The sequence below is a fragment of the Saxophila tyrrhenica genome, assembly GCF_035928015.1.
Source record: "Saxophila tyrrhenica strain CCFEE 5935 chromosome Unknown scaffold_11, whole genome shotgun sequence".
NCBI classification, from domain to species: domain Eukaryota; kingdom Fungi; phylum Ascomycota; class Dothideomycetes; order Mycosphaerellales; family Extremaceae; genus Saxophila; species Saxophila tyrrhenica.
The window spans coordinates 740,082-758,318 of record NW_027041743.1 but is presented as its reverse complement, the minus strand read 5'-3'; the positions used below and the strand labels follow the sequence as shown (position 1 = coordinate 758,318).

General features: G+C 56.1%; 7 protein-coding genes across 7 annotated transcripts; 3 read left to right on the top strand and 4 right to left on the bottom strand.

Annotated features, from left to right (window-relative positions):
- Positions 1-434: 434 nt before the first annotated feature.
- On the bottom strand, positions 435-1,928 carry LTR77_007365 (uncharacterized protein; the record flags this gene model as incomplete). The annotated part of the gene is made up of 1 exon (XM_064804602.1): positions 435-1,928. One exon carries the CDS (start codon positions 1,926-1,928, stop codon positions 435-437), a length of 1,494 nt encoding a protein of 497 aa, XP_064657372.1.
- Positions 1,929-2,956: 1,028 nt separating this feature from the next.
- Positions 2,957-5,488, top strand: CDC48 (AAA ATPase cdc48; the record flags this gene model as incomplete). The annotated part of the gene is made up of 2 exons (XM_064804601.1): positions 2,957-5,402; positions 5,460-5,488. The coding sequence occupies 2 exons, from the start codon at positions 2,957-2,959 to the stop codon at positions 5,486-5,488; spliced, it is 2,475 nt and encodes an 824-aa protein (XP_064657371.1).
- Positions 5,489-5,886: 398 nt separating this feature from the next.
- vps16_2 (Vacuolar protein sorting-associated protein 16) lies at positions 5,887-8,499 on the top strand (the record flags this gene model as incomplete). Its single annotated transcript, XM_064804600.1, has 3 exons — positions 5,887-6,025; positions 6,089-8,181; positions 8,251-8,499. The coding sequence occupies 3 exons, from the start codon at positions 5,887-5,889 to the stop codon at positions 8,497-8,499; spliced, it is 2,481 nt and encodes an 826-aa protein (XP_064657370.1).
- Positions 8,500-9,600: 1,101 nt separating this feature from the next.
- LTR77_007362 (uncharacterized protein) lies at positions 9,601-10,059 on the top strand (the record flags this gene model as incomplete). The annotated part of the gene is given in 2 exon segments (XM_064804599.1): positions 9,601-9,776; positions 9,789-10,059. The coding sequence occupies 2 exon segments, from the start codon at positions 9,601-9,603 to the stop codon at positions 10,057-10,059; spliced, it is 447 nt and encodes a 148-aa protein (XP_064657369.1).
- A 257-nt stretch (positions 10,060-10,316) lies between these two features.
- LTR77_007361 (uncharacterized protein) lies at positions 10,317-11,625 on the bottom strand (the record flags this gene model as incomplete). The annotated part of the gene is made up of 3 exons (XM_064804598.1): positions 10,317-10,411; positions 10,473-10,638; positions 10,732-11,625. 3 exons carry the CDS (start codon positions 11,623-11,625, stop codon positions 10,317-10,319), a joined length of 1,155 nt encoding a protein of 384 aa, XP_064657368.1.
- Positions 11,626-12,416: 791 nt separating this feature from the next.
- Positions 12,417-15,959, bottom strand: LTR77_007360 (uncharacterized protein; the record flags this gene model as incomplete). The annotated part of the gene is made up of 1 exon (XM_064804597.1): positions 12,417-15,959. The coding sequence occupies one exon, from the start codon at positions 15,957-15,959 to the stop codon at positions 12,417-12,419; it is 3,543 nt and encodes a 1,180-aa protein (XP_064657367.1).
- A 660-nt stretch (positions 15,960-16,619) lies between these two features.
- LTR77_007359 (uncharacterized protein) lies at positions 16,620-18,009 on the bottom strand (the record flags this gene model as incomplete). Its single annotated transcript, XM_064804596.1, has 6 exons — positions 16,620-16,694; positions 16,744-16,905; positions 16,958-17,173; positions 17,225-17,784; positions 17,837-17,935; positions 17,991-18,009. 6 exons carry the CDS (start codon positions 18,007-18,009, stop codon positions 16,620-16,622), a joined length of 1,131 nt encoding a protein of 376 aa, XP_064657366.1.
- Between the last annotated feature and the right edge of the window lie 228 nt (positions 18,010-18,237).

The window sequence follows — 18,237 nt, the reverse complement described above, 5'->3', positions numbered from 1 at the left end:
GCTCCGGCCGCGGCCCCCCACCCTACCTCTCCAAACCGACCGGCTACTCCCTCTTCCGGTACGAACTCTTCCCCATCCCGCGCAGCTGGGCGGCGCAGACGTGCGATATTGTGGCGTTTGCGGAGCATAGGCGGGGTGGGCATTTTGCTGTAAGTGGAACTTCCAACCGCGGAAACTTTGGGAGGAGATAGGCGCTGATGTTGGGGTTTATTTTTTGCCAGGCGATGGAGAAGCCCGAGGTGTTGTTGGGGGATGTGGAGGAGTGGGTTGGGAAGGCTTGGAAGGGGGCTGCGAGGTGATTCTGTTCGAAAGCATGGTCTTGGTGGCTTTAGCTGAAGTTTTGTAGGCATAAGCTGTAGAGGGCTGAGCTACATGAGGGGGGTCTGGATGAGCAGTCGAAAGAAGCTATCCGACAGGGCAAAGGTAGTCTCTGCTCACCACACCCAATCCACGTCTCTTCGGACAGCAGCCTGAGCTAGGTCGTCCTTCTTGTCGGGACCTGGTTCACCCGCCTCCTCAGGCTGAGGTTGCCAGGGGTCTTGAGCGACCCAAGCCGAGCTGTTGGGCTGCTCGGAGTGAACCATAACGCCTTCACATCCTCCCCCAACCGCACCCTCATCCCTCCGCTCACCCCCAACCACCTCCTTCCCATCCTCAAAGTCCTCCCCAATCCACCCTTCCTCCCCCAGCATCATCCTCCTTTCCCCTCCCAACTTCCCAGCCAAATACTCCTCCAACGTCCACCTCTCCCTTACCCCCCTGAACTCCACATCCCCACTCCCGACATTCGCCCACAACCACGCGTGCGCCCAGATCCTCTTCCGAAACAGCACCCACGCATTCTCCGACGGGTTTGGAGCAAGAAACTCCACTTCCACCTGCACTTTCACCCGTCGGCAAGTGTCGCGGTAGTGCGCGTGGATCCTGTCCCGTGCTGCGCGCGCTTGGCCGAAGATCAGCATCCCTTGCACGAAGTCCTGCGGGTCGTGGGACTGGAGGATACACGGTTGTTGCGTCTGCGTATGAACGTGGCCGTGGAAACCGGGGAGCAGGGCGGGGGTCATGCGGTTGAGGATCTCGGTGGGGAAGCGTTTGCCGGTGACGGTGGCGAGGGTGCCGGGGAGCATGAGGCAGTCGTGGATGAAGGTGGGGGTGTAGGAGCGGGTGTCGTATTCGGCGCCCGGGGCGAGTTTGGAGTAGATGATGCGTTTTTTGAGGACGGATTCGTGGTGGACTGTTGTTGGGGATGTGGGGTGGGAGGGGATGGGGATGGGGAGGAAGTGGTGGGAGTCGTCTTCTGAGGTATCGGTGGGGTAGACGCCGTTGTTTTCGATGTTTTGGAGGCACGTCATGGTGTTGGTGGTGACGCTGTCGTTCCTGGGGGCGTCTACAGTGGAATCGTAGCCGTCCTCGTCGGTTGTCCGGTTGCGCTCAGAGTTAAGCATGTTGAGGATTGACACGATCTCCGGAGTGGTCTCGAGAGCATCTAGATTGGCTTGTGGGAGGTGGCCGTTCGTCCTGTGTTCGGCAATCCGTAAGCTCATCTCCTCGGCCGGTGCTGGGAATCTGCAGGTCTCAGGTGCTCCATCAACCTCTGGACTGCTTCCGCTTCCGGGAGAAGACGAAGGCGCCTGGTCACGGTCCTTGGACACGCCATTCTGAGGAGTAGAAGCAGGTGCCTCTGCGCAGTCGATGATCAGATCATGCTTGGAAGAAGGCGTTGATGCTTCCTTCAAAGTCTCCTTGGTCTGCGGAGATGCAGACGCAGATGCTTCGTCACAATCTGCGGACTGGTCGTCCTGAGGTGGAGACGGAGATGCTTCATGGCGCTCCTTAGGTGAGTAGTCCTCGGGAGGAGAAGCAGATTCTTCAACTTCGTCTTCGTACATTACGTCTCTCGATGCTGGGTCTGACTGCTCTGGATCCATAGCTGGCCTTCTTGAGGTTGGTTGATGTGGAAACTCGCCGACAGTCCTTGGTTTTGTACCTTCTGTAAGTTGTCTTCTGAAAGGAATGCAAGTGTCTGAGAGGCTGCTGAGACCATGTGTCTCTGCTCTCTGAAAGGAAGACTGGCAGGCCATTCTCGTCACGTCCATTCTTTCTGCTGCATTCACGCGACTTCCTGTCCGGCAACGTCTTCACATGCACGCCCACCACTTTGATGACAGCTGTGAAGACTCTTTGTGGTGTCAGGAGTCCAGCTGTGTACATATGTCAAAAGAAAGGAATTCGTCGTTCTCGATACGTTCTGCACAGCGCCCATGGTCCCTACCGTATTGAGCCGAGCGTGGTATGGGAGGCAGGTGCGACCATCGGCACCTACCTTATACGTGCGCCATGCCTCGACCTCACCTCACCTCGTCCTACTACTCCATTCAACGACTGTTCTGGTGCGAGCATTCACCTTCTTCAGATCGTATTCACAGCAGCATGATCCTGGAGGAGACATCCTCAGCAGTGGCGACTACCTGAATGTGAATAGACGTAACTTCCTCTTTCGTGCGACCACGTGATCGTAGAGAGAAGTGAAGGTAAGAATGGGGCAGGCAGCCAAGCGTGCGTGTCGTGATCTGTGGCCTTCGACGGGCTTCTGCTGGCTGATTATTGATGGCGATTGGAGAGACGTTGCCTTTTGACTGGAGCACGTCACGGAAAGAGTCCGTGCGTTTTAAGGTTGTCCAGGCACCTCACAGCAGCTCTCACAAACATTCATTCCCGAAGCTTCACCCTCTTCACCATCTTCCTCCCATCAACTCTCGTCTGCATCGTTCACGACAAGGTCATCACACTCCTTGGCCGAATCTCACTGCAGACACCACTGCTATCATAACCGCGTTTCGCCGCCTGCTTCGTCCACCAGAAGCGCATCTACCAATCTCAAACACCAGGTGAAGAACCATCACCACATCAAAACCGCCACCTCACCACCTCACATCACACATCACCAACCGCCAGCATGTCTGCAGAGCCAGAGCACGCGCAAGACAAGCGCAAGGTCAACCTCGACAACGACCCGAGCGGCAAAGAGCAGCAAGATGAGGACGCAACCGCCACAGCCATCCTCAAGCGCAAGAAGAAGCCCAATAGCCTCATCGTCACCGATGCCACCACCGACGACAACTCCATCCTCGCCCTCTCAAACAACACGATGGAGACGCTGCAGCTCTTCCGTGGCGACACAGTCCTCGTCAAGGGCAAGAAGCGGAAAGACACCGTGCTTATCGTGCTCGCTGACGACGATCTCGACGACGGCTCCGTGCGCATGAACAGAGTCGTTCGCCACAATCTGCGCGTCAAGCTGGGTGATGTGGTCACCGTCAACCCCTGCCCCGACATCAAGTACGCCAAGCGTATCGCTGTGCTACCAATGGCGGACACCGTCGAGGGTCTCACCGGCTCCCTCTTCGACGTCTTCCTTGCTCCCTACTTCCGCGAAGCCTACCGCCCCGTCAAGCAAGGCGATCTCTTCACATGCAGAGCCGCCATGAGGACGGTGGAATTCAAGGTGGTTGAGGTCGACCCGCCAGAGTACGGCATCGTGGCACAAGACACCGTCATCCACTGCGAGGGCGACCCAATCCAGCGCGAAGATGAGGAGGACAAGCTCAACGAGGTGGGCTACGACGACATCGGAGGCTGCAGGAAGCAGATGGCGCAGGTCCGTGAGCTGGTCGAGCTGCCCCTGCGGCATCCGGCACTCTTCAAGTCCATCGGTATCAAGCCACCGCGTGGTATCCTTCTGTTCGGACCTCCCGGTACTGGTAAGACGCTCATGGCTCGTGCCGTGGCAAACGAGACCGGCGCATTCTTCTTCCTCATCAACGGCCCAGAGATTATGTCCAAGATGGCCGGTGAGTCCGAAAGCAATCTGCGGAAGGCATTCGAAGAGGCGGAGAAGAACAGCCCGGCTATCATCTTCATTGACGAGATCGACGCCATCGCGCCGAAGCGTGAAAAGACAAACGGTGAAGTCGAGCGCCGTGTTGTCTCTCAGCTCCTCACCCTCATGGACGGCATGAAGGCTCGCTCAAACCTTGTGGTCATGGCCGCCACTAACCGCCCGAACTCCATCGACCCTGCGCTCCGTCGTTTCGGCCGCTTCGACCGTGAAGTCGATATCGGTATTCCCGACCCAACTGGCCGTCTCGAGATCCTGCAGATCCACACCAAGAACATGAAGCTCGGAGACGACGTCGATCTTGAGTCGATCGCAGCTGAGACTCACGGTTTCGTCGGTTCTGACATGGCCTCTCTCTGCTCCGAAGCAGCCATGCAGCAGATTCGTGAGAAGATGGACTTGATCGATCTGGACGAGGACACAATCGACGCCGAGGTGCTCGACAGCCTTGGTGTGACACAGGAGAACTTCCGCTTCGCTCTCGGCGCCTCTAACCCGTCTGCGCTCCGTGAGGTCGCTGTCGTCGAGGTGCCGAACGTGCGCTGGGAGGACATTGGTGGTCTCGAGGACGTCAAGCGCGAGCTCATCGAGTCCGTGCAGTACCCAGTCGACCATCCCGAGAAGTTCCTCAAGTTCGGCATGTCTCCGTCCCGTGGTGTGCTCTTCTACGGGCCACCAGGTACTGGTAAGACTTTGCTCGCCAAGGCAGTCGCCAACGAGTGCGCGGCCAACTTCGTCAGCATCAAGGGTCCCGAGCTGCTCTCCATGTGGTTCGGTGAGTCTGAGAGCAACATTCGCGACATCTTCGACAAGGCTCGCGCGGCTGCTCCTTGTGTGGTCTTCCTGGATGAGTTGGACTCTATTGCGAAGTCTCGTGGTGGCTCTGTTGGCGACGCAGGTGGTGCTTCCGACCGTGTCGTCAACCAGCTCCTCACTGAGATGGATGGTATGACCAGCAAGAAGAACGTCTTCGTCATCGGCGCCACCAACAGGCCTGAGCAGCTTGACGCCGCTCTGTGCCGTCCAGGCCGTCTCGACACCCTCGTCTACGTCCCTCTGCCCGACCAAGCCGGCCGCGAGTCCATCCTCAAGGCCCAGCTCCGCAAGACCCCAGTCTCATCCGACATCGATCTCTCCTACATCGCCAGCAAGACCCACGGCTTCTCCGGTGCCGACTTGGGCTTCATCACGCAGCGTGCCGTCAAGCTCGCCATCAAGGAGTCCATCGGGCTGTCCATCGAGAAGGAGAAGCAGCGCGAGGCTGCCGGCGGTGACGACGACACGAAGATGGAGGAGGACGTTGAGGAGGAGGACCCGGTGCCAGAGCTGACCAAGAGGCATTTCGAGGAGGCTATGGCCTTGGCTCGTCGCTCGGTCACCGATACGGAGATCAGGCGTTACGAGGCTTTCGCACAGAGCATGAAGAACACTGCTGGTGGCAGCCAGTTCTTCCGCTTCCCAGAGGGTGGTGTTGATGGCGGCAATGCGGAGCAGCAGCAGAATGGTATGTCCTGACTTCAATCATCCTACACACTACGACAGAAACTAACAAAGCTCACAGGTGGCGGCGACGAGGATCTTTACGACTAAGGGTCTTTCAAGCAGCAGCATCATCCGCAGCACTGTTACGAGTAGGGGAAGGACTATGTGATGAGATGAGGTAGCTCTGGAGACATGGAATGGCTTTGTGCCTGACATTGCATCTGCGGGCGTTCGATCATGAGGTGGCTTCGAATAATAGAATGTGCTATAGCTGGTATCGCATCATGGCGATCATGGATACCTTAGTCGAGATCACACAGCGTAGAACGATTGCTTCGAATGCCTGTCCTTTCGATCTGTCTTCCATACCGTGTCTTGCACATCCAGCACCCCACGCCAGACGTCAGGCGCTTTGACCACCGGTTCATTGACATCTGAAGCTCTAACTGCACCCTCTGCCTTAACACAATAACACACTGTCACAACAATGATAATAGAACGATAGCATGTCCAAAGCCACCGCCGACTGGAAGCGCGTCGGCGACCGCTTCTACCGCTCCATCCGCCTCTACACCGACGTCTTCGCCCCGGACCTCGAGCTCGAGAACTACATCGTCGTCGGCGCTCCTTATAGCGGTGCTGTAGGTATGCACCCAGACTCCAATACTCTACAAACGCAGTCCACTGATTAAAGGTATGACAAGCTAGCACTCTACCGCGATGAATCCAAGATCTTCGCTCCGCGCGGCTCGCAGGCCGTTGGGACAAAAGCGACGATCGATCTATACAGCTGCGCGGGCAGGTTGATACGGCAGATACCGAGGGATCGAGGCGCGCTTGCTGCGGTCGGGTGGTCGGAAGACGAGAGGTTGCTGGTCGTGGGTCAAGACGGGGAGGTGAGGAGCTATGCCGACTTGGGAACGGATTTCACACCTTTCTCCCTCGGACACGAAGCAGAAGAATACGGCGTCAAGAGCTGTCGTTTCTGGGGAACGGGCTTCGTGGCTTTGCTGGGGAACAACCGCTTCGTGGCCGTGACGCGCTACGATGAGCCACGCCCGCAAGCTCTAGCGTCCGCGCCGCCGGGGGAGGTGATTTCGTGGGCGGTCGTGCCGCCGGAGTATACTTCCAGCCGCTCTGTGGAGGTTCTGCTCGCGGTGGGGAGGACGGTGCATGTGGTCGATGCGGCGGAGAGCGAGGATCGCGGGTTGCAGGCTGGGCCGTTTCGGCATATTGCTGTGTCGCCTAACGGGAAGTTCATCGCGCTGTACACGGATGACGGGAAGGTGTGGGTCATCAGCAGTGATTTCCAGGAGCGGTTTAGTGAGTACGATTCCCGTGTCAAGACGCCGCCGAAGGATCTGCAGTGGTGTGGGAATAATGCTGTCGTGTTGGCGTGGGAGGACGAGATTCATCTTGTTGGGCCTAGTGGTTCGGCGACGAGTTTCGAGTACGATGGTTTCGTGCATTTGGTGCCGGATGTGGATGGAATACGCGTGATGACGAACGACGTCTGCGATTTCTGGCAAAAGGTCCCCGATGCTTGTGAAGAGGTCTGGAGACTGGGATCCAGCAGTCCAGCGAGCGTGTTGGTGGATGCGGTGGAGATGTTGGAGAAGAAGAGTGCAAAGGCGGATGAGAATATCCAACTCATCCGTGGGAACTTGGACGAAGCGGTGAATGTTTGTGTTAGGGCTGCGGGGCAGGAGTACAGCGTCCACCGCCAGAAACAGCTGCTCAAGGCGGCGAGTTTCGGGAAATCGGTGCTGGAGCTGTATAACAGCGACGACTATGTGGATATGACGGAGGTGCTGCGCGTGTTGAACGCGGTGCGGTTTTATGAGATCGGCGTGCCGGTGTCGTATGATCAGTACATCCGCCTTACGCCCGAACGACTGGTGCAGCGGTTGGTTAACAGGCAGGAGTATCTGCTGGCGCTGAAGATTTCGGAGTTCTTGAGACTGCCGGTGGATAAGATCTATGTTGCTTGGGCGCGGCAGAAGGTGCGGTCGTCGAGTACGGATGAGGAGAGTATTTGCGAGGAGATCGTGCGGAAGTTGAATGGACAGCGCGGGATCTCATTTGAAGAGGTCGCGCACGCTGCTTATGAAGACGGGCGCGGGAGCATGGCGATTCAGCTCTTGGAGCACGAACCGAGAGCCGGGAAACAAGTTCCTCTCCTCCTCTCGCTTGGTGAGGAAGGCGGCGCGCTGGACAAAGCGATCGATAGCGGCGACACGGACCTCATCTTCTGGGTCCTCCTCAACCTCAAGAAGAAAATGCCGCTCTCCACCTTCTTCCGCACAATCAATAGCCGCCCCGTCGCGAGCGCGATCGTGGAGGCGAGTGCCATCGAGCAGGACCAGGAGGTGCTGAAGGATCTGTACTACCAAGACGACCGCCGCGTTGATGGCTCGAACCTCCTCCTCTCTGAAGCTCTATCCGCGAGCGACACCAACGGCTCAGCAGACAAGCTGAAGATGGCCGCCAAGCTCCTCCGCGACAGCAAAGACCACGCCCCGCAAGTCGCTGCGCTAGAAGACGCGCAGAAGTTGTTGAAGTTCCAGGAGGCTTTCGAGCGGGACTTGCAGGGGGAGAGTTTTGTGGGGTTGAGTGTGAACGAGACGATGGGGAAGTTGGTGCGGTTGGGGCATGGGAAGAGGGGTATGAAGGTGAAGGAGGAGTTTAAGGTGGGGGAGAAGGGGTGGGCGTGGGTGAGGTTGAGGGCGTTGGTGGGGAGGCGGGAGTGGAGGGAATTGGAGGAGTTGAGTAAGGGGCGGAAGAGCGCGATTGGGTGGGAGGTACGTCGTCCTTCCTACCCACTTTACTATCATGGTTTGGTATCTGATGCTGATTTCTGCGGGGAACAGCCCTACTTCAACGAGATCCTCGGAGCAGGAAACCCGAAAGTCGCCGCGCTGTTCATCCCGAAGTGCACGAATCTGGCTGTCAACGAGAGGATTGAAATGTGGTTGAAGTGTGGGTTGGTGAAGAATGCGGCGGAGGAGGCGCTGAAGGCGAAGGATCGGGAGAAGTTGGAGGAGTTGCGGGGGAAGGCGTCCGGGCAGGGGGTGGTGGAGGTGGAGAGGATGATTAATTTGTTGGGGAGGGGGCGGTGAGAATGTGGGAGAGTTGGAGTAAAAGGGGTTGGCTGAGATGCCATGTTCCCGGTCGCTGCGCCGTCTGGAGGAGCTGCGACACCCGAGAGTCATTCAAAGTAAGGATTCTTCACCACTTTCATGTTCCCTTCAAGCTTCCGCTTCCACACAACGTTTCCGAAGTCTTCAGAGCATTGCGCATACAATACCACACCTCAGAAGCACGAGCGCAGCCTTGAAGCTCGAAGCGGGGAGCTCTCGACAAATGTACATCGGCAGGTTCACTTCCTTTGACCAGCTTGATATCGGCCTTTCCACAGTCACAGACAAGTAACCATAGACAGGAGCCGCAACAATGTGGATGCTAGACTGGTTGAGATGGGCATCCAACCCGCTCAGCTACGACGACGTCAGCCTGCCAAATCCGCTGTTGACGCTGGCCCCTCTCTCACAGAGCTTGCTGTCACTCACGCCTCCATCGTCGCTCCTCCGCTCAGCGAGGCCGAAAACGATCGTGCACGTGCGCGTCTGGAGGCAGCGGGCTTCGTTTTCAGCGGTGGACTGGGCCAACGGGTTCGAGGTCCGCCTCCAGTGCCCTCGCCAGCTGAGCTCGCCGCCCGTGATGCCGTCCGCGAAGTGGTTGCAGAAGTTGAAGAGACCGCTTCTAGCGGGGATCTGCCTGCTTTGCACGCAAGCTGTGCAAAATGGCGCTCACTGCCGCCTGATTTGCAAGCAAGCTGTGCAAAATAGCGCCCACAGCCTGAGCAGGAACGTGACATCCCCAAGTTCGGGCGCAGCCTCGTCAGAGCGTCAAACAATGGGCACAAGCACGCAGTACAGTTCCTTCTCGATCAGGGGGAAACATTCAACGGACAGGACGTGAGATCCGCTGCCACTGGAGATGACCTATCTATTCTTGAGGTACTGTTGAATCATGGTTGGGACATCAACGAAGAAGTGGATTGCTGGACGCCCCCAGTCCTTGGGTGAGTACAGAAACACCAACGCGTCGAGCCCAACTGACGGAACAGGAATGCTGTGCACAATGAACAGGCCACTGCCTGGTTGCTGGCACGCGGCGCAGATCTGAACGCTCGCTGCAAGGCTGGTCACTCACCCTTCATGGTGGCGGTCGAAACTGCACCTCTTAAGGTGATAGACCTGCACATGCAACACAGCGCTTCCATCGCACAGGGCGACGCCTTAAACCACGCCGTCTGGCGCAAATCGAACGACCGGCTGGAACTGATGCAATACCTCCTGGACAGGGGAGGGCGGGCGGCCATCAACAAGATAAGGTACGAGGACAGAATCGACTTCTATATGGTAGAAAGATACGCTGGCTGTTCCACACCAGTCCATGACGCTGCGCTGGTGGGAGACGTCGAGTTGGCCAAGCTGCTTGTTGCGAATAGTGCTGATGTCCACATCAAAAACTCGCACGGAGGGACGCCTTTGGAGCAAGTGCGGGAGCCACTGGAACATATGCCGGACCCTTTGGAGCGAGTTCGGGGAAGAGGTCATCGTGATGTGGCGGAGTATCTTGAGCGGTTGGAGAACAGACGAGCTTCGCAGCTGTAAAGTGACACGCAACACACAACGGTCCAAGCTGGTCACCTTGTCATTTCAAAGCAAGAAATCTTTTGCAATCATCGATCCATGTTACCCAGCCTCGAACCAGTTCAAGGCAGGGCCGACAACATCAGACCTGGGTAAGCGATGGCAGGGCCAATAGCCACCGTCCACTAACTGCCAAACCAATGCACGCCTTGCACTCTCAAATCAAGCAGTTGAATGCTCCGAGGTGCTCATCCTGTCTAGATCTGGCCCACTGGACCTTACTGTTTACTCAGCTGCTCTCGAGCCATTTCCGCGCCCTTCACGCGGTTCGCAATCTTCTGGAACGCAATGTCTCTGGCAAAATCGGGGCTACCTATTCAAGATCTGTCAGACTAACTGATCAAGATCCTCCATCGTGATAAGAGGCACTTTACCGTGCTTCGGCTTCTCGTCGATCGAGAATGGAGAGAATCCACAATCGTCGGTAGCACCAAGTTGGTCGACGGCGATGTACTTTGCGGCTTCGAGGATCTGATCGCGAATCTGCTCTGGAGTCTCGACATCTGGGCTTTGGGGATTGACGAAGCCGACAAAGGCGACCTACGCTCTCTTCAGCTCCCAATCGTGGTACGATTCTCATCCACTGCCCACGGAAGTTGACTAAGAGGCGTCCAAAAGAACGATTCTGCTCACCTGTTTCACGCCTTTTGCATCCTTGCGAATGACCTCCCCAATCTCCTTGTACACCTTCACCTTGTCCGGCTCGCTCGCACACTGGATTAAGAAGTATCCGGCATTCATCTCGAACATCTTCGGCAGCAGCTCATGATAATCGACATCCGCACTATGCGTCGAGTCGCAATCGCCTCCAGGGCAGGTGTGAATCCCGATGTTGGTCCTTTCGTTAGCACTGAAACGACCTAGCACCCTGTTGTTGATGTCGACAAACGTCTGCAACAACTGAGCACCAGTCCATGGATTCTTCGGATCGTTACGAGCGGCGAGACGACCTTCGGTGAAATCGATGCTCACACGCTGCGCACCCGCTTCAAAGCACTTGCGGATGTCCTTCTCGCATTCGTTGACAAGGTCTTCGAGGAACTTCTCCTTGGGATAGCCTTCAACTTCTCTCTTGAGCGGGTAGAGGAGGTACAACATGCTGGGAGCAATCACTGCAGTCTTCATGCCACGCTTCTGAGCGAACGGCTTGCTTTTCGCGAAGTAGTCTGCTGACCAGTTTCTGTACTTGAACGGGCCAGACGTCAGGCGAGGAAGCTGTCGATGGTGACCGTCGTCGAAGATCGCGAAGTACTGTCCGTCAGGCTTGAGATTGTCTGCCAGTCCGCCGCCTCCTAGTGTGTCGATGATGGGGTATGTCGCGAAGGAACTGATGCGTTGCTCGCCGTCAGTCACAAGCTGCTCGCCGGTCTCTTCCATGCGCTGGACAGAGTCTTTGGCGGCCTTGTCTTGTTCTGCGACCAAGGCGTCGCGATCGATCTCGCCCTTGTCATACTTTGCGAAAGCCTGCTGAAGAGCCATAGGACGAGGGAGTGACCCTACCACTTCTGTTGGGATCAAGGAAGCCATTGTCACGCTTGATTGTCGAGCTTGGGTTTTGAGAGGGAGGAAGTCAAACACAAGTCAAATCGAGATTGAGAACAGTCAGTCTGTACTTACGTTTTTCTACACGCTCTGAGAGCACCTGCCTACCTACACGTACCTCTCGTTTACAAGCAGTGAAGCTTCCCACAGAGCGGGGTCATGGCTGGAACGGTACCTGTACATGAGATGGATCAACGGCCAGGCTGCCTGTAACAGATGTCCGTGGACATTGGAGAGCTCCCTATTCGAGCGAGTGCTTCTTCGTAGTTGGTACGTCCGACTGATCAATGCACCTCGCAGTAGCAGAGCATTAAGGCCGCTTTGCCTCACCCACCTGCTTGTAGCGGCTCTTGAATGCTGTAGCGCATAGTCACTTCTGATGCTCTCCCTTCAGCAGCTTATCATGCAGTACCCCTCGTGCAGATCTGTTGACGAAGAGGAAGAACGAGGAGGAGGAAAGCGGAGGGTGTGGAGTGAAGTCCGTTGGGTTGACCGCGAAGACAATGAGCTCGGTTTCGGTCTCTCTTCCATCCCGAGCACCTCTTCTTGCCTTCACCATGGTGCATCAATGAGATCTAGATTCAGATCTGGACTCAGAATGATACATCGAGGACCAATATTCGCCTCTGCAGCTCCGTTAATACAAAGTCTAGCTCGTACATTGTTTTGCAACAGGATATCTCGCAATTTTGAACCGGCTAAATCCGTCACAATTAAACCCATCATCTGAACGCCTCGCTAATCGCTGCAAACAACACCAGTAAATCTCCATCCGCCTAGATCGTTGTACGCAACCTCAGCGCCGCCGTAGCAACATTCCCCATCGACGGCTTCGCCGGCCGCCCAAACACTTTTTGTGCTCTCCGAATCATGCCATTGTCCTTGTCCAGACTCTCCATCGACGCATCGTCGCTGAATAATACACTCTTGCCCTGCAGCGTCCATTCGTTGTTACTGTTCGTGCCACGCGGCTTCAGCACCCACAGCCGTGCGAGATGGACGTAGTCACTGTCGAACAGCGCCACCGGCACCGCAACCCTGACATCCTCCCTGGGAGCGAACGTAAGCACCCGCCCGCCGTTGATCGTAGGAACCCAAACCGGCCCCCAAAGCCGCATATCATCCATATCGCTCGTCGCCCCACGGTGCGGAAGCCCTCTCACAACCAAGAAGTTGACGAAGTCCATCAGGAAGCCGGCAGCCTGATTACTCCACGCGGTCTCCGGCCACTTCCCATCCGTGTTCTTCAGCGCAATCATCAACTCATACGCAGACTGCAGATCGTGCTTCCACCGACTGACGCCGTAGCGTTCGCAGACGTCGCTGAGCCACAGGGGTCCGCACTCGAAGACGCAAGCGAGGGTTTGCACGTACATATCGTGCATGGAGCCGAAGACGCTGTTCATGGACGTGTCGGTGATGAGGTAGCGGTTACGGTTGCGGCCGAGTTTGCGCTTGGTGCAGACGTCGACGAAGTGGGAGGCTAGTTTGAGGGATTCGGAGGACAGGGCTGGAGGTGGCGTGTAGTCGTCGGCGGAGAGGAATTTGAGGGCGAGGTTGACGAAGTGTTCGGCGTTTTGGTGGCCGGTCGAGATGCGGGAGGTTTCGGGCAGGCGATTCAAGGTGCGATAGTTGTTGAGGCCGCTGTCGACGTTCGTTGGTGCGGAGATCCAGCTGGACATAAGACCATGCGGCAGCTGGCGGAGCGGACGGCCAAGGGATGTTAAGGCGCCAGGGTCTCGGGCGGCGAGTGCGAGCAGCAGCATCATGTAGTTGCATTCATGCTCCGGCAATCTGATCTGAGGGTCTCGCATCTTCGGCGAAAGGGCCAGACCACACTCCATTGTGTTCAGGATGATGGAGATTTTGTCCTTCCGCGCGTCGGCCTCTCGCTGCTCTAGAGGAATCCTCGGGTCGCCACCAGCCTGCATAGCAAATACCTCGGCGACAACAGTCGTGAAGTTCCCATGATGAGAGCGCATATGATAATCATGCGCTGGGAGCTTGCTCCTGTCGCGAAAGAATGCATACAGCGCAGCCTTTACGTTCTCAATAGCCATCTCGAAGGGTACCTCCGTCGCCAGAGCAAGGAAGTGAGTCAAGCACTTCCCTGTGAACCGCAAGACACTCTTGCCAGACCAGGAACCAGGAGTGCGACAAGGAACCAGAAAGACGTGGTCCCTCGCGAGCCGCATCTCGTGTCGGCACCAAGCCCTCTGAAACCAAGACGACCTGAGCATTTTCCGGATGACCATGTACAGATCTTCTTTCGCTTCGAGATAAGGCGTCTGCCGTCTGCGGAAGCGCTTGTTGGCTTTGACATGGACTTGTCGCTCGAACTCAGTCATGTGGTTTTCCAATATAGCTCCCTCCTTGGCATCGAGCTCGACGTCGTCCAAGGCTACGACCACCATTCTGGCGCTGCGGTACACCATGTCCATGGCCGACATTGAGATCGTCTTTTCCTCTTCGGTATCGCCGATGCAGATCTGATCAATCCATATGCCCTCGGTGTCAGATTCACGCTCGTCCCACACGGCTTGGAACATCTCTGGCTCCAGTGGCAGTGTGAAGTGATTATGCCTCTTCTCTACCTGCAGTTTCCGCCTATAGCTCAACGCAATGAATGTCTGATGCCGGTGCTTGGGCACATCGTGGTGACTGTAAATCAACCTGAAGTTGAAAATCGCTTTGATATCCGGCTTGACCACAAAACTTGTCGCGACAGTCTGGTCTAGCCTCGAAAGACGATTGAGAAGCGTTTCCGGATCCGTGTCTGAGTCGGGATCGATGCCCAGCAGCCATCGCTTTTCCTGGTACGACAGTAGGTGCACGTGTTCGGTACGGATGTTTTGATGTTGCAGATGTCCGACCTGCTTGACCATGAACTGACATGCTTCCGCCGCACCGACGACCGTCGTGCCGCTAATGGAGCGACGGTCTGCGCTCGGCGAGCGGCTGCGGGTACGATCATCAGCAACCGTGAACATGTCTGTAGCTCCCTTCGTAGGAACCATAACGAAGCGCCCCGAATCGTTTTTTCTCAGCGCGGGAGGCTGCGGTGATGTCGACCCTGACGAGGCGGACGCCGAATCTGCGTCCGACCCAGCGCCTCCAGATGCTGCCATCTCAGCCAGGTTGGTCGGCGTCCTGATGAACACCTTGAGTGGTCCTGTGATGGGCGAGATCGGGTTGGTATTCTCTTTGGGCAGGCTTCGAGTTGCGAGAGGAGCTATACCAGGATTTGAGTCCCACCGCCGATGCCTTGGCCGTCCAGGTCGGGGAGACGAAGCTCGAGGGCTCCTGTGTGGTGATGTGTTCTTGTCGCTGGAGTTCTCTTCTTCGCTGCTAGTTTGATCACCCGTCACATCGCTGCTGTAACCTCTTCGATGTATCGACTTGACCCGGGAGGGTAAGCTCAGCAGGCTGCCGGTGTTCTGGGCCTCTCCTGTCGCAGGTGTCATTGGTGTCACGAAACGCGCGCTTGACTTGGTGCTAATCCGCCTCCTGACCGGTTGGTGTGTTATCAAAGCCTTCGCTGCGCTGTTAAAGAGCCGTAGAAGACGCACACGCTGTGCTCCGTCCTTTGGTGCTCGCTCGTAATACTGCCTCCGCCATCTTGCCTGCTCGAACCGGTCTTTACATCTCTGAGCAGCTAGCTCCGCCTCAAACTTCGCAACCATTGCTTCCTTGTACTCGTTGAAAGCATCGCATTCTTTGCTTCTCAGCTTGTTCAACCGTCTCATTCGCTCTGCGGCTGTATTCGAATGGTCACTGCTTGAGTCTTCCTTCCTTTTCGACGCATGGGTACGGCGCAAGTCTGAGATGCGCGTCCTCCCTCTGTCTACGGGATTTGTGGTCTGGTCACTAGAGTCACTGCCCTCTTCGATGTCGTCCAGTCCAGCAGTGGATCGTTTTGTAGGACGCTCGAAAGTAGCCCGGCGTTTGATGCCAGCAATCCGCGGTAGATCGTCATCGTCCGCATCGCTTGACACATGTCCATCATTGTCCGCACTCTTGTGGTCGTGCTGTTGCTCGGGATGCTCATGGGCATGCAGGGGATCCCATACATTGGTGTACACGTCATCCTGCAAATCGAAGAGCTGGAGCAACTCAATACACCGTCGCCTCTTGTCCGCATCACATAGTAGCTGCCATGCTTGGTGGATATTGTGGAAATGCTCCGACAGTTCTCCCTGGTTGCGGTTGGGATGGTAGCGTAAGGCGAGTTCGTGGTATCTCGCCTTGATCGTCCTGGGCGAAGCGTCCCGTTCCAAGCCTAACGCCTCGAAGGGGTCGAAGATATCGTCGAGGGCCATTGCCGGCCGGTATAGCAGCTAGCAATACAGCACCAACATGGCGGCCGCATCTTCATATGTATACTCGTGGATGGGAATGGTCCAAGCCCCAAACAGCTCCCCGACGAGGTATAGCGGGCAGACGCGGGCAACGCGCCGAACGAATGGCGTGCAGATTGCCAAGGGCGACGGGTGAACTATCTTTGGGCGAGTGAGGCAAGTCAAAGCGTTGGCCTCGACTCCATGTCAGTCACCCGGTTCGCCTGATGATGATATTCAACTGTGCGTGGGTGAGGCGGCGGCGGCGATCCTTCAACGCTAGAACGTCCTCGAAATCTATTACAATAGCGCTCAGATTGCCTTCCAAGCGGCATCGGGTGCAATCGACACGCGGCGTCGTAATGAGCATTATCGTAACCGCTAGGAGGTAAAGAAGTCATCAGTAATAAATGGGGACGCCGCCTGATGTTGTACTTGTGCTCTTATACGACTCTGGAGCGTTCGATGGCTTCTCCGTCGCCAACGTACGATGACAGCATGTGGCAAGTCCTGTTCAAGTGGTCTGCGATCGCCGTAAAGACGTTTTGTTCAGTTCATGGCTCATCTAGGCATACTCCGAGATCTCATCAGTTCGTATCTGCCGTCACGCTTTTAGTACCAGCATGGTTTTATTTTGTATCATCACCAAGTCCCCGTAGCACTTCTCACCGCCTGCCTCAACTTCAACTCAATGTTATCGAGTCCCTCTTCGTGCCGCTGCATCACGGTCAGCAATAGCTCCAGCCTTCAGTGCGAGTTGAGATACCTTAGTATAATGCTTTTGCGACACTCTGAACCACCAAAGCCAAATCACGTATACCAGCGCCGTAATCGGAATTGTCACCACGAAAAACACCCACAAATACGGCGAAGCAATCTGCTCACCAGGCCCAGGACGCCAGTTGAACATCTCCATTGAGAAGAAGCTCTGTTATACAACATTAGCACCAGAAGCACAAAAGTGGCGTTGTAGTACCTACGGCAACGGCGGTCCCGGGGAGGAACGTGAGGGTGAGAATAGCAATCGTCTTCATCGCCGCGCTGTCCTGTCGGGTCTCTTCCGCTACTTGTGCGGTGGCTTTTGCGATTTCGATGTTCAAGAGATTGTCTCGCCGACTCTCCTCCGCGATCTTGCGGGAGCTTTTCGCGAGCTCGATGTTGAGTGCGTTGTCGCGTTGGGCGATGAAGTTGAAGATCTATTCGCGACGGTCAGCGCGCACTAAACACGAGCGGGCGGTGGTACTCACGGCCTTTGACTGGTTCTTGATCCGTCTTGGAATGACTTCGAGATCGAGGTGGACTTGCTTTGCGTAGCGAGTCTGCTGCTCTATCTTTTCACGCATTTCTTCGATGTAGCTCGTTCCTCCTTCCCAGAGATGGCGCCACGTATTGTGGTACTCATCGACGTATTTTGTGAGATTCTCAGCCAGCTCGAGCTCGAAGTTCGACCGCCGCTGGACCCGCAAGTGTTCTAAGCTTAGTCTGTTGAGGAGCTTGTAGTCGCCGTTGTCGTCGAGGTTGATGTTTCCTTCAGCGATGCGCTTTTCGGTCGACGTCAGTTCACGAGCCAGGCGCTGGACATAGCCAAGTGTTTCTTCAACGTGGGACACCAGGATATTGAGTGGCAGCACGGCGAAGTCACGAGGGACCTTTGGGTGCCGGTTGAGGTATGGCTGGCCAGAGAGCAGATTGTCGAGACTGTAGTGGTCGTCGCCGATGAACATGCCACCGCAATGGGTGCGCTCGCGGTTGACCAGAGACAGGGAACAGAAGGCTCGGCCGTCCCGCGGTGTTTGAAGCAGGAAAGCTAGAGGAGTCAGTCGCAATGCCCTGCTCGTCCAGCAAGACGTAAGACTTACTCAGGATGCCATGAGAGCAAAGACAGGCTGACCCTCCTCCGTCTCGCCGCCACAGATGCTCATACTCATCGGAAATCCACCCTTGCTTCCTGATGATATCTTTGATATCCGGCTTGATGGGAAGATTGGTCGTGTCGGTCAGGTTTGCGCTTACTGCGTTTCCTACACTTCATGATCTTAGTCTCTCTGGAACCTGCTGGTCAAAAGGGTGACCGTTTGCTTACACCAACTTGAATCGGACAGTACTGTCATCGTAGCTTCGGTCGATCTTGTGATTTAGAAGGAAATCATCATCCTCAATATCTCGCAATGGCCGCAGCTTTATGGGATCGGGGAAATGCTAACACTGTGTCAGAACTGCACAGCTCATGCCATTGGGTCACACCAACCCAGTCTCGGTG